The 15477-nt window shown below is 36.4% G+C and overlaps 1 protein-coding gene across 5 annotated transcripts in view; it reads right to left on the bottom strand.

Annotated features, from left to right (window-relative positions):
- Nucleotides 1-15477, bottom strand: part of LOC129279106 (MLX-interacting protein-like) — a 49263-nt gene that overhangs the window by 27578 nt on the left and 6208 nt on the right. For 4 of the 5 annotated variants that reach the window (XM_064110913.1, XM_064110912.1, XM_064110910.1 and 1 more), the window contains exons 2-4: nt 11558-11685; nt 11042-11112; nt 2319-2429 (exon numbers count right to left, since the gene is read on the bottom strand). In XM_064110913.1, the coding sequence (XP_063966983.1) occupies nt 2319-2429; nt 11042-11112; nt 11558-11685 (310 nt within the window). The remainder of the gene's footprint in view (nt 1-2318; nt 2430-11041; nt 11113-11557; nt 11686-15477) is intronic. The other variant, XM_064110911.1, reaches the window with a different exon arrangement.

Below are 15477 nucleotides of genomic sequence, written 5' to 3'. Positions count from 1 at the left end.
TTTAAAAATAGTACGAGGTGTTGCTATATTTTTATATAGATAAATAATTCCCCGAGTTTCGTAATTTTGTCAAAATAATGAGATAGAAATTATATCTAACAGAACGAGTAAAAATTTATCCCAGCCACGTGAACTTTATCGTCGATGAATATCGTCTGCTGCTATTCGTTGAGTTGATTTGCCTTCAGATTCGGATATATTCACTTGTTTGTAAGTACAGTTATATCATTATTTTCCTTCTTTAGAGCCTTGACAGAGGGAAGAGACTCTGTATGGCTGGTCAGGCTGGAATTTTCATGGATTTATTTTGGCCCGCGGTAGGCCTATACGTGCAGCTAGCACTAGCAGCTGCATGAGTTGGTAGCGAATCGGCATGCCAGTTGAATTGTCCGACTCATCATCAGACGCAATTCCCCTAATTTACCACCATCCACGTCACTAGAGCTAGAAACTTCATCATCACTCTCTTCATCTTCAAAATCATCAATTTGAAAATCCAAAATCTAGATAAACTTCTGGGTTTTCTTTCATTTCGTGATCGAAGTATTCAGTGACAGTGTGGAGAAAACGTACCCTCGCTACAGGTTTTGCATGCAAGTGGAGCTTGACGTGGGAGAGCCAATCACGTCTCTCGTACACTTATACACGTCATCAAAAAAACCCAATTTTGCGGACGTAATTGAGCGTGTTTGAAGCATTCAGAGAGAGAACTTTAAAATATCAATTAAGTGAGTTTCATCGGTCTCCATGATAAATGATGTACACCATAGTGTTCTTCCTTTTTTCCCCTTTAATTTGATATATAATTATTCATTTTTATGATTTTCAATATATTTCTACTTTAATACAAGCTGGTAGAAGCAGCTTAATAGAAAGAGCATAATTTGACTGGTCGAGAGCATATCTGCCACAGACATTGAACTTCATGAAACAAGTTCCATTACCTCTTCATGTAACATCCTACTTTTCATGTATATTTTCATGGGACTCCTTAAACTTGACTCCAAAACAAACTTTGTTCTAGAATTACATGTATGTATTGATAATGGTCAAATTTAATTCAATATCTAGGCCCTGCAAAGTGCTTTAATAGCAGTTGATTTGTAATTTAGCAGTCACATCTGATTTGTAAGATTAACAGTTTATTACTTTATTTTTATGATAGTTACATTGAACATACTTAATCAATCAATTAAAAGTATGAATAAAAGCTTTCTTATGGGGGCCTATTTATTTAGATGTGATAAAATCTAATAAGGAATCACTTGGGTTTAATATTGTAACTGATCAAAACAGTTGGTAACTTTACAAATAAAACTGATCTTTTGTGATTTTTTTTGTGTGAAATCAATTGCAACATGACAATCAGTTTTATGAAACCCCTTTTTTGGTGCCCGAACCACGAAGCTTAGCAATGATCGCAGAACATTTTTCTACAATTGATTTCACAGACTACAATGTACAATCAATCGTGAAAATCGAGCGTACGATGAATCGCTATCCTTTGTGTTATGGGACCCTGGACCCTCTAACATCAAAGATCATTTATTAATCATACAATGAAGCATAACTTTAAGTCTAATACCCCTTTCATATTGCGCTTTTCACCGGCGAAGTTCGCCAGAGAAAGGGAAAGTGTCCAGTATGACAGGTACACAGGAGAACTTCACCGGTGAAGTTCGCCGGCGAACTTCTCCACCTCTAGAGGTGGAGAACTTCGCCGGCGAAAAGGCCAGTATGAAAGCAAACCGGAGAACTTCTCCTCTTTAATGACGTCAGAGGTCAATTTTTGTCTCTCCCGAAGTCCCCTGTACCGAGATTCCACGCGCAATAGTTGCAAGCTTAGCTGAATGCTACATGGCCAAGTAGATACCCTCGAACATAATTTTTTTTTTACAAACAATATTTATTAAAAAGCACTTTTTACATGTATAAAATGCGCTAAAATATAAAAACAAGGTGATATTGTTTGTTTTTATCGTAATACTTCCAAAATATGTTGTAATTCATTTTTTGATATCTTTTTGTAATAGGTAAGAAGTAATGTTTACAATTTTCTTTCGTTTGTTCTGCAATCGCCCGTTAACTTTCGGCGGGGAAGAAATGTCAGTGCGAAAGAGTACATTTTTTTCTTCGCCGGGGAAGTGAGGAATGCGAGGCGGAGAAGATCGCTGGTGAAAAATGAAGAGGGCAGTATGAAAGGGGTTTAAGACAAACCATGTACAACAATTTAAAATCAATTGTAAGTATTATAGGTATCACTTTGCGAAATCCCTCCCCCCCCCCCCCCCCCCGATCTACTACTACTACGTCCTCACCATGAACAAATCCCTGCCGAAGACTCTCCATTTGTGATAGTCCCTGACAGCCGAGCCGAGCTGAGATGGATTCCATTGCTTATTGATGGGTCTCCCCTGGATAACATCAGCCTAAAGAATAAACAATGGTGCAAAAGAAGAATATTGTTATGGGTGATGATGGTGTAAAGGCCTGGTCCCACTGGCCAACAGACAAAAACCTATTCATAACGGATAAGGCGGACAAGCAAAATTTCAGGGTGGCTCCGCCCGTTTTCATCCGTTCCAGACAATGGACAAAATGGGTAAACAATGAAATCACAGTGGACGGATACTCGATGGATATAGAGCGTATGAAACATGTACATGTATGCAAAGAGTACACAACGGGTATATAACATTTTCCAATGGATGGCAAGATTCTTTTCCATTTTACATCCTCTCTGCATCTGTAAGTGCAGTGGGACCAAGCCTTCAGAGGCAGTGCAGTGATTGATAGATGATGTCATTCTTCTTTCATGTTCCATTCAATCAACACTTTTTAACCCTAAATAGATGTTGGTCTGTATTCTTAAGTCTCGTTTAACTAAGAGTTAGACCATAGTTTAACTTTGTACTGACATTACAGGAAACTGAAAATGTATATAAAAATAATACATTGTAGGTTTCTTTAATATATTTGATATTTTGATTTCCCATGCTTTAATGAAGAAAACTATTTCAGTTCTTATTCCAAGGAAATAGGGGTGAGTCAAAATGTTGAAGCGCTGTTCAGACAACGGTTAGAAGCATAACATTGACTAATTTCCACAACCGTTTGATCATATGGTTGAAAAATTTCAAAAATGTTGCTAAAAAACAATTTTGTTTTAATAGTGAAACAAATATGAACCTTTTGGAAATAAAACTAGATCATGAAATGCTAAAAAATTGTGTTTTGTTTATAAAACAAAGAAATCTACTTCAAATAAATGACCTGTATTGGCAGATATGCAATAAGCAATGTAATTTACACAACAAAAGCTATGTAAATGCACATGCGCGCTTTAAAAAATAATTATGATTTATGATCACCAGTATAAGGAGTAGGCATTAGGTAGAAAACTTTATACCCCTTTCATAAACCCAATAAAACCCAATTATGCGGCTAATAGCAGCATAATTTGGTCGTAAAATCAGAGGAGGACAAGAGTTATCCGCATTATTCTGATGCTGCTATTATCCGCATAATAGCGGCATCGGGACAAGATTTTGAGTTTATGAACGTATTTCCAAATAATGCGGATAATTGCCATGGTGCGGTCACAAGGTCACCCTTTTCCAACATAACCGCATCGGAGGGGGCGTGTCCAGTTGTCATGACGATTATCCGCCTTTTTCAGGACGGGCGCTCGTAAAAATAATGCGGATAATTTTCGTAGTTTGTGAACGCAATTTTTATTGAATTATCTGCATTACTCTTAGGCGGCTAATTGGAGGATAGGTTTTATTGGGTTTATGAAAGGGGTATTATATAATCAAAATATTATTTTTCTCATGAGTACATGTAGCTATTAAGTTTTTTTTCCTTTCTGCTTCCAAGAAATCTAAAATGAAGATCTCCATATTTACATGTAAAATACCTGATACACAAGGTCCAATGTACATTTATAGCCTGTACAGGGACATGTACAAATACCTGTATATTAATCTGAATGCAAACTATAACAGTGTTCACTACCGTGCCTTTATTAAATGGGAAGACCGCACTGAGGTCAACTTGGAAATAACTTCTTAAACGACTCAAAGAGAAATGTATCAATCAATGAAAAATTAGCTAAAATCCATCAAAGAATACCAGCATTATATACATTTTGGATTAATTTTGTGTTCAAGCGTATAGGCCTACATCATAATCGAGGACCATGTACGCTTATATTTTACTGTAAATACATTTCATCACCATCAGTCATCATGATAAACTAGTCCATTTATAGAATTTTTTATGACAGATGACAGCTTCTTGTACTGTATGTGATGTTACATATTTGAAAATAAACTGTCAAACCTTCATTCATATTTCCTTTCTTTCTTTTTTTTTTCTTTTTTTTTTACTCCCCTTTGAAAATGCCTACTGGATACTAAAATGTTTACTACATACAACCAAATTGCAAAGAAGATTCAAGGCATTGTGCATGCATCAAATCCGGTCCCTTGTTCGTCCGCTAGCACCATCAAGAAAGTGTACATGTAAATTGAGAATCTCTATTCTCTGAAATAGAGGACAAATGTGCAGTTTCTTCTTATGTGATGAGCGTAATCTGAAAGGTTTTATCTGGTGTGAATTGGGCCATTCATAAGGCCACTCAACTACATGTCCAATGACACAACCAGTGGACGTGCTCGTTGCTTGTCCACACATTCTACAACTTATTATTCTATAAATGTTCCTGTTAAATTATATACTAGATTGGCTTTAAATAAATATCTGCTGTCTATGCAGTTTATATGCAATGGAGAATTACCCTTTATTTTGATTCTCTTTTAGGACATATGATATATGATAGAAAATCAACAGGCCTGCCTTGAAATTTATCATATAATGACCATTAAATCCAGGTCGATATTCGTCCTTTTTTTTTAATTCTTCATTGATAATTATGATGAATTAATACAGGTCAGCATACGAATAAACCAAAGTCCAACAGCAAATCCTTATTGACCATCTACTGACCCGCCTTACTTTTAGAATGAACACCATTGAAAGGCATTTATATATAATTATCAAATCAGCAGTCATTTTACATGCTGCTCTACTTTTGTATTTGAAACACTGCCAAGACAAACATACAGTTATGCTGCCTCTATTTGACAATTGGAGTGCTGGGCCAATAAAATGAGGCTACGTGATTAATACAATTAATTGATATTGATCAATTGTAAAGATCAACCCCGTGATCAATAGCTAAGCTTTAAGTTATGAAGCCAAGACATTGAAAGACCTGGGCCCTGTCTTACAAAAAGTTGCGATTGATCCAATCAACCACAACTATGGACGGCCAGCAAACTCAACACCTAAAAATATTTTCTAGATATGATGTATACATTCATTGTTCTCTTGAAGATTCAGTGTGATTCTCTTTGTTTACTATTAGAGGAGATTGTGCAAATTTCCTGTAGAAAAAAATATGGTTATGTATGGATTTCCATACAGTTGAGACTGATTGGATCAATCGTAACTCTTTGTCGTTCAACTACAGGTACCACCTGGGATACGAGACATTTACTTTCTTAATTCTGTCTTTAGGTGTTTTATATTTTTGGATCTACATGTATCTGGGTCCCTTAACATAAATCTTTAATAGTAATTGATCATGGAGCTAATTTCTACGATTGATTGCCTTGATTATTGTGCATGATCAATCACAAAAATCAGCCATGCAATCAATCGTTAAGCTTTATGTTACTGGACCCTGGATGAGGACAGATAACCCTAGCTTTTCTTGAATTTGAAAATGTTAAAAATGGACTTTAAAGGTATCGTTTAACTTTGTGAGCAGCCAATTAAAAAAATTCTCAAACCAAGATGAAACATGTGTACATGTACAAGTGCATGTATTAGAACTAATAAACCCTGAAAACAACCATTATCAGAGCTGCCAACATTGGGAAGATAGAATCCAGTAGATTTCGCGGAGGTATGGTTTTGTGAGGGAGCGGCGGAACGTTGTCCCACGGATGGGAGTTTTGGGGAGCAAAAACACATTAAGAAAAAAAAAAACATTTGATTTTTTAAATAATTCATAAAAAAATGGATTCAACAAGAAAATACCTTTAATTGTCCAGAGGCAGAGGGGGAAGGGGCTGCAGTAGTGGTAAACATACATGGTAAATGAGCTTGCCTGGCCCTGCAAAGACTTATATTATAAACTCTTTGTGGCCTGTTTAAAGTCTCTGAGGGATTCCTGTGAAAATTGTCACACAGTCCCATTCCGCTTGAAAATTATCTTTATATTTCGAAAAGTATTTTGTCGTCTTGGTCATGGATGACTCCATCTCCATGATCTCCATGGTCACTGACAATGCGATTGTAGTGTGGATGAATCAGGACAGGGCATGCTTCGCACATGCACGGCTCAGCCAGCAAGCGCCAGGCTAGTTCACTCCCGAAAGAGAAAATGTTCGAATCCGATCAACCCAAGTGAAAGTAGGGGAAAAAATCTCCACTTTGCTTCTGTTCTTCAGGATTGTCAATAAAATTATTCCTGAAAGTAATCCACTTGTTAATCCCATGATTGATCCACAGTTTCAGCTCGAATAAGGCGCACACAAGCTTACGAAAAACGCCTCGCAGCGCTCGTGGACTTCCCTTCTCCTGGCGCGCGCGTGGAGGCCAGGCAGGGCCGGCTGTGCCGGGGAGCATCGGGGGAGCATGTGCATGGAGTGCCGCTGAAGTGTTTCCGTCGCACACATTGCAAAACCCGGAAATAAATGACTTGTTAGACTAGTTCACCAGTCGTTCAGTAAAATTATCTTCATTTACATTGGAAATCAATGTACGATTATACAAAAACTGGTAAAAGCTACTTGGTAAAATGAAAATGTGATAAGGAGTTTCCACGTGGGTGTTAGGGAGTTGAACATGCTAGACTCGTAAAACAGTCGTTTGTATGAATTTTACAATTTAACAGCTAAAAATCCTGATTATCCGGGAGATTTTGGCATGGGGTCGGGAGAACGGGAGATTGGATCGCAATCCAGTATTCTCCCGCAGGATCCGGGAGACTTGGAAGCTCTGCATTATTGAGAATGAAAAGCTAAAACTACAAGGCGAACCCCGATTTTGTAAATAGGCGTCTAAATAGTACACATAAGTGTATGGGATGAAATTAAGATGGTGTTTCCGGTCACTTTATATTTCAATTTTTGAAGCACTAAATAATTATTTTCGAACGCGATTTATTCTGGGCTTCATTTTTGTAACATATCACAGACACAGGTGACAAGTGTGACCTTCTAGCTCAGATTTTTTAAAAGTCAAACCAATGTTAACCAATCACTTTAACTCTTTGTGCGCTGGGCCATAAACCCCTCTGTGCTGGATTATTTTCAGGGAGGGAAACAATGCATCAATTGTTTTCTTTGAGCGTAAAATGCAAAGTTTGCGCGGCACCGAGTGTGCATTGGTGTGAAGTCCGTGTGGAAAGAGTTAAGCCCGTCTGATGCCGCATGACAAAAAGTCAGAGATCGTAGGCAGTTTGTTTGACAGCAATATATTGTAGGTGACAGCCTACCGTAGTCTCTGAATGTTATTTTTTTTCAATTGGATTATTTCCCTGCCTGAATTTAAGCTCTAAAATCATATCAATTGAAGCAACGTTTTAGTAATTTACAAACATTAACGCTGAAAACAAGTATTTTGAAACTTGAAAGGCAATCATACAGAAATATAATCATCTATAATGCTGAAAAGGATGTTTTGAAGGGAAATTCCAAAGAAACATGGTGACAAAGAAGGCCGAAAAAAGAGTATTTCAAAAAGGCAATTCGCAGAAAAATACTCCCTTTTCAGCATTTTTTTTTAAAAGACAATGTTCCTGCAGAATTGCCATGAATTGCCATTCAAAACATTCTTTTCAATGTTTTATTTTAATGATCATGCTATTGCTTTACACGCTAAATTTGGATGAATAAATAACAGAACATTCATGAGACTTCTTTTTTTTCTCAAAAGAATGAACGAGACAGGTACGTGCACATTGTAGACCTACATTGTGTTACTGCTGTTATTATCTCTAGTCTCCTCTTTTCTGATCGTATCCAAACAATCTGATTCATATCCTTTTACTATTATTCTGAGGTCATACAGTGTATGATTAATAGATAGACGAGGCCACATACACATAGATGGCTTAATATGACAATTGATACAACTAATATATGCGACTCACTTGGCGACTGGCTGGGATACTCCCCAAGGAGTGAAGGATGTGCATTTGCTGTTTGCGGGAAAGGCTGATTGAATTCGATGAACTGAGTAATATCAAATCTGTAAGCATTTTTGCAACAAATTTATGCCTGGATTTTTTTACCAAATAGTTAAGTGGAACATAAATAATCCCAATTAGAATTTTGGATGTTTATACTAAAATCAGGACTTCAACCATGACTTGTCAAATGTTTGCTAATGAAAAGTAAATTTTGAGCTGATTCAACATGTACGGTGCATACGACATGTACCTTTCGATGTAGTGTGCTAATGTACATGTAGAGTGCTAATTAAATTTGTGATGAGAATGCTAAAACGTGGGGGATATTTGACTGGATTTTCTATCAAGTGAAACTTAATTTTTTGTATGGTCACTTCACGGGACTATGTTGGAGTGTGCAGAGGGCTTTAATTTTACATGATATCCTTATCATAGAAATATATCACACCCCATCACTGTAGCTTTATTAAGCGAAGGGAGGTCCAAGTAAAACTGCAATTCTACTTTAATTCACGAGGATTTCGACAGATGGCCATGATTGAGAATTACATGTACATGTTATTTTTTAATATCTCAATTCCCATACTATGATTTTATAACATCCAAATGAAAAAAAAAATGTGAAAGAGTTTACACATAAATTACACAGATTTTCACATTTTAATTGCATTTTTTGTTGTATTGCATATTGTTCTTCATACACTACAATCTGATATCCCTATATTTACTGTAAATCGAGATGTCAGAACACAATAAATGATATATGTTTTCAAATACAGCCATATGAAAAATAAAAGGGATGTCCCATATGTTGTGGATTCGCCCAAAAGCACCGTAATGTAGCTACATGTAACTCACAATTCCACTGCACAGTCAAAAGCTGTGTAAGTAGTCCTACCTGTAAAGGGCAATCTTTAGACTCTAAACAAGCTCTTTAAAATTCAGTGAAGATGTAAGTCAAGTGCATGGTTGCTCATGGTTGAATGCTATTAACAATTTACGTGTACTGCATGAATGATTGCCTGAACGGATAATATCATAAATCTTATGAGTTTCTCTGAGCAGTACTGCAGCACTGCCCTTGGGGATCTTATCTCCAGAGACATAAGATTAATTGTGGCTGATGAAAAATGACAATAATACAGCTCATACAGCTCATGCGCAAAATGTGAATTGTCAATTGAAAGCGCATCATTTATTTCCAAGATTTCAACATGCATTTTACTCAAGCTGTAATCAGTCCCCCATTTTTTAAACTTTCCTTTTAATAATCATTTCAGCACCTGTCAGCTTGACGGGAATATAATTGAATCAAATGTAATTGTGATTGATGGACATAGTTTTGAAATATCAATTTCTTTAATTTTCAACCAAATTTATTTAACTTGTACTTTTGGAAGCCCCCCCCCCCCCAAAAAAAAAAAAAAATACACTGTATGTACCTTCCCCAAACTTCTTATTTCCCACATAAAAGAAAGCCTCTTTAGACATAAACCAATAAAAAACATGATCATTGATGCAATTATACTGTATTTTGAGCTTGACAAAGAAACGGAAAGATAACAAGTCATCACAGAGTGAGAAGAGTAAAAAGGGAGAGAGAAAGAAAAAGAAGAGAAAGAGAGGGGGCAGGAAATGACCAAGAAAGACAGAGCAATGAAGGATAACTAAAAGTATAAGAGATACATGTAGAAAACAAAACAAATAAAGGGATAAGAAAATATTTTTAAAAATACAAAGAGGAGGCAACTGCCGGTGCATAATACAAAGGGGAAAATATTATCAATACCAATACCATACAGAAGAAATAAGAAAGAATCAAAAAGTACAGACAAGATAAAAAAAGAAGACAAGAAGGAAAATTGTTTGTGGATAATGTCAAAGGATCGTCTACAGACATGCATTAGGAATACCTGGAATTAAAAGAAGTTTGGTAGCACCGACTACCGGTAATATAGGAAGAATCCCAGAGAGCAGGGAGAGAGGAAATGCCTCAGTTACACCAACGAAACGGACTCCAAACCGACCGATGGTATGTTATTTCTATGACATAACATCAGTCGCAGTCGAAGTCGGTTTTGCCTGTGCGACTGCAGCAAAACCAAGAAAGATGAAGACAGACGGAGAGGGCGAGGCGGGGAGAGGAAATACAGCAAATTACGGACAGGTAAAGTGAAATCCATTAGACAAATTTCATCCCATTACAGCAGTAGTGCAAAATAATCATCCTCTCTCCAATGCCATTATCAAGGGAAATCTACATCCGCGACCCAGTCTTAGAGGATCGCAATTATCTCCTTTCTACTAATATGCTCCCACTTCAGGCTCTACGCCACATTGCTTGATAAGCCAAGCAAATCTCTCCGACTTATCTTCTAAATATAAAGTATTCAAGGAGGCACAATAGGTCAGTTGGTCAAGCACACTGGTCTTGTTATCAGGTAAATCAAGTTCAAAGTCAAATCAATGCATTAGTGCCACATGGCAATTAATCAGAGTGGATCTAAATCTGTAGGTCCCTTGTCTGCTCCAAGGTGGAGTAAAATAAAAACAACGCCCAGGCAAGTGATGAAATCAGATCTCCTACATGTACCAACAACAGTTGATACATCTAATGCACTAGCCCTGAAATTGTGTCCCTTCTAACTTCTCACACTGGGGGGCATGCCCAGGGCCCCCGTTTCATAAAGCCTTTCTCTTTCTACATGGAATGGCAAATTGAAAACTTGCTACAAGATGAATCCCCTAGATTGGTTTAATTTCAGATATACAAACCTGCAATCTCGGTCTTGAATCTGGAGCGGGAGCGGAGAACTGACAGATAACTGGCTTTTTTCCTTTCACATCTGAATCAAAATAAAGAATAGAATAGATTTATAAAACACTCCGTTCACCTTTCATTTTATAGGCATGTGGCCTTAACATTATTTTTTTCCTTTAAACCCATTATAAACTTTTATATGTGACCGGGTGGGTGTTTCATAAAGCTGTTTGTAAGTTACATGTACGAGCAACTTTACGAACGACTGGTGATCCTTTCTTTGGATCTAAATCAATGCTTTAATATGAAAATCTAGGTGTATTACCAGTCGTTCTCAAAGTTGCTTGTAACTAACAAAAAATCTTTATAAAACACCCACCAGGTACCACAAAACCCACAAAAGCTCCCCTAGGACGTGTAACATAAAGGTCATTGATTGACCATGTCGAGTATTTACATGTATATGACTCATTACATTGATTATTGTGTATGATCAATCGATCACAAAAAAACAGTTTGACTGTACTTACATTGCATATGCCAGCTTCTCCAAATAGCATGGTTGATCCTCACTCTCTCCTGCCAACTCCATTTCGGATGACGCAAGGGGCGTGGCTTCGGGGAGAACAGATGAATACCTTGTCCAGTTCCTTCACTTCTGAAATTTTAGAAGAAATAAAGAATTCATTTCATTTTTCATTTCATTTATTTATTCCAAATTCTCATTAAAAAACATACAACATACAAATCAAAGAATACACTATATACAAATAAAGATACAAAAATAGAAATACATTTAACAAGAGAATAAATGTGATGATCGGAATAATCCACCATATTCATGATAAAACTACACAAAAGAAAAATAAGAAAGCAAGTACAAACAAAATAAGCAATTCACCTTCTGCCAAGTCATTCTACTTTCAGACATTATCATCAATCAAACACAAGGTCAATGTACTTTTACAAAACGATTTCCGGTGCTGAAACTGATCATGTACAGTGTATATACCGGTATTTATGCCTGCGAGGGCGTATATACAGCAGAAAACACAAAGCATGCTATAAATGAACAATCATCTCTTCGCAGTTCCCTGGAGATGTCTTTCACAGCTTTATTTGTAGCGCACATGGACGTTTTGTTCATGCATGCACCTACTTGAATACTGAAATTGGTTTACAGGTACATGTACATATATGGTGGTGTAGAGACAGTGATTTTCAGTTTCTAAAAATTGCCTTTTCCGTTTCAGAAAATCTTGAATTCCGTTTCAGCATGTCTGAAAACGGAAATTCCGTTTCCTCATAGACTTTGTGTACATGAAAAAGTGACAATTCCGTTTGCAAAGAAAATCAATACACAACGACTGTAGCGATGTCAAAAATGCTCACGCAGGTCAAGGAGCAAGTTCTCAGAGCAGACAATTTCTTTTTATTTTTTACTTTATTTTTTTTTTTGGGGGGGGGGGAGGGGGGGGGCTAATTTTCACAACTTACTGCCTAAATCTGCAACTATGGATAAGCTTTAACATTGCAATGAATGGAAACTTTCCAGGGCATTTGTGCATTTCGAGATTGAAATAGCCAGAGGTTTCCTTCTCCGAGAGGGCACTGGTATAATAGTGTTTATGGGTAAAATGAATGCAACAACGTCAAATGTTCAAATAAATGCAAGTGTAAACTGTGAACATGTAAAAAATATATTTACATGTATGTAAATACCTGGCAGTGGTACTTGTACATTTAGATGAACACATTTCGGTATCCAATGTCAAAATCCTATTTTTCTCCAGGACAATGCATACATGTAGTTTGCCACCCTTCGATATAGACAGTTGCCCAATTACAAATGGGTATCTTAAAAAATTGTGGATTTCTTGAATTCCCATGGTGCAAAATTATTGTTATATTCTTAATGTGGGAACATGAAAAACAACCTTTTAGAATTATATTGTTCAAGCTCTGATCATGCAGCAGCATAGTCTAGATAACAAAGTACATGTACATGTATGTAGTTCATGAAAGTAACATTCATTTGTGTTTTTGCTACCATGAATTTCATAATTGAAAAGGGCTCATGACCCAAGGGGAAAATTTGGAACTTAAAAAAGGGGAAAAGAAGACAACTAGTCTTGTAGGGAGACAGGCTTGGCCTTGTCATCAATGAACTTTTTAAAAATTAAATTTTTCCATTTTAATTTCCAGTAATAATCCATACACTTCTTTTTTATTTAAAAAAAATACTCCATTCGAATGTTGACCGAATCTGCAAACACAAAGGAAATTCCTTACCGAATTCAAAAAAAAATGCAAAAAAAAAAATGTTTGGTTGCATAGACTAGCTTGCCGTATAGCACGGCGGTGCCCTCTTCCCCACATTTGACAAGTGGCTGTGCGCATGTGAACATCATGTGAAAAAGACTGTCTCTGATAATATTGTTTGGCTATGGAAAATATCAGACAAACACATGCTAGTGATACATGTTCATCATGAATATTCATATATGGATATCGTCACGGAAACAGGTCAATTCCTCTTTCTGATCTACATCTTTTTTTTTCCACACTCCAATTGATTGTATAGGTGTTTTGATCTTGAACACTAATAGCGCATGTAACATCCCCATATTGGGATGCAATTATCATTTGGTGCAAATATATTGTAGTCCATCAATTTCATTACTGAAGTGTTTGGACAATAAAAACTGTTCAAATACACTGTACTGGCAGTAACCTTGCAATTTAGGGTATATGTTCTAGCAATAATATACCGGTAGGCCTCTATTCAATTTTTTTTCTCGCTATGATGCTGTTTTAACTCAATCATTTCCTTCACCAGTAATTTTCAGTCTCGTCAACATGCTAGATAACTAGTCTGAAAGCACAGACCCTGATTGAAACTTTAATCAACAAGTGGGTTTTAAACAAATCTGGCACTTTTTTTTTAAAGGTTTCTTGGCCTTCAATGCACAAGTCTCCGCCAGGGCTTTTAATAAGGGTACTCCGGGCTGAAAATGGTAAGATCTAAATATGCAAATACATTGCAGATTTATGCCGGTACATGTAATCTCATCAAATCGGGCAATTAATAACATCTGAAGTTTGGCGTTATTATTTTGGTGATAGGCCTACAATTCATTGAACTGTTAAATGCACATATTCAAGATTATATAATGAGTATTCGGATGTCATACCTCCAATTATTCTTTTGTATTTTATCATATGAAATTATATTCATTAATATTGTCATATCACAGTGTTATTAATACTTAATTCAAAATCCCCTAATTAAAAAAAAAATGGATTGGCTCCTGATTGAATGAGTAAGATAATCATTGCTGTAACTCTTGTTTAACAAGGAAGACATAGGCCTACGGTATCACACACACTTTATGATTTGTATAAAAATATGAAAAATTACTATTTTCAGCCTGAGGTAATCCTTAATTATAAAAGTTCAAGAGCCATCAATTAGGAAGCATTTTAAGCAGTCTTAAAGAGTATACCCTAGAGGAGGCCTAAATCGCGACATTCAATGATCTTGTTAGCCTTTAGACAAGGCTCTGTGTCTGTTATGATATATCAAATTCGACCGAAAAAAAGACTTTTGCGAATGGACGGGTGAATGCGAGCTCTCATCCTCTCTGTGGCTCAGCCAGTCTTTAGGAACCTGACTTGGATTTCTTATGTACTTTGGGCTTCTGCCTTCATGAACATTACATGTAAATGTAACTTTGAAGTGACTATGTACATTATAAAGTTTGTTTGAAAGGGGTACCATTTTATCAAACTCCTCTGTGTGAGCATGTCATTTGACATTCCACCATTGTCAATTTAATCAAAGTTGCACTCCATCACATCGCAAGCATGGATCATGTATTTGTGGTCACAGCGGGTAAATAATATATCTATACCATGTAAACCTACACACTGTACGAGGAAAGTAGTTTGTGCAACCTTTAAAGGGAAGGCTCTTTGTGTATTATATACAGTACTGTACATCAAATATCCAGGAACATTGATCACAACTTGTTTTCGATAAAACATTCTACAGGTATGAAATATCACTTTTCAAAAAATCAAAAAAGTTCTTTGAGGTGCTTCTGTTATTACAATTTTGGAGAAAATATCTGCCATCTCTTAAAATCTGTGTGTGCTTTTAATAGAGATTTGAAATGATTTAGTCCTATATCAATGTGCATTTTGGGTAATTGTGTATGTTTTTAGTGGTTTTGACCCTGCAAGATCTGCGATAGAGTTCAAAGTACCATAAACATTTACAGTGTACATCTAGACTAGGACTACATGTACGGATGACAGCAGTACACACGGGTAAATATATTACACAAAGACAGGCTTAAATTATACGTCTTGGGAAGAGTTGCATACAAATCTGCACAAGTTGAATATCTAGAGAAGTGTGTTTTTGAGCTCTAAACTCAGCACACTT

This window comes from Lytechinus pictus, chromosome 16, assembly GCF_037042905.1.
Source record: "Lytechinus pictus isolate F3 Inbred chromosome 16, Lp3.0, whole genome shotgun sequence".
Lineage (NCBI taxonomy): Eukaryota > Metazoa > Echinodermata > Echinoidea > Temnopleuroida > Toxopneustidae > Lytechinus > Lytechinus pictus.
This window is presented reverse-complemented; position numbering and strand designations above follow the sequence as displayed.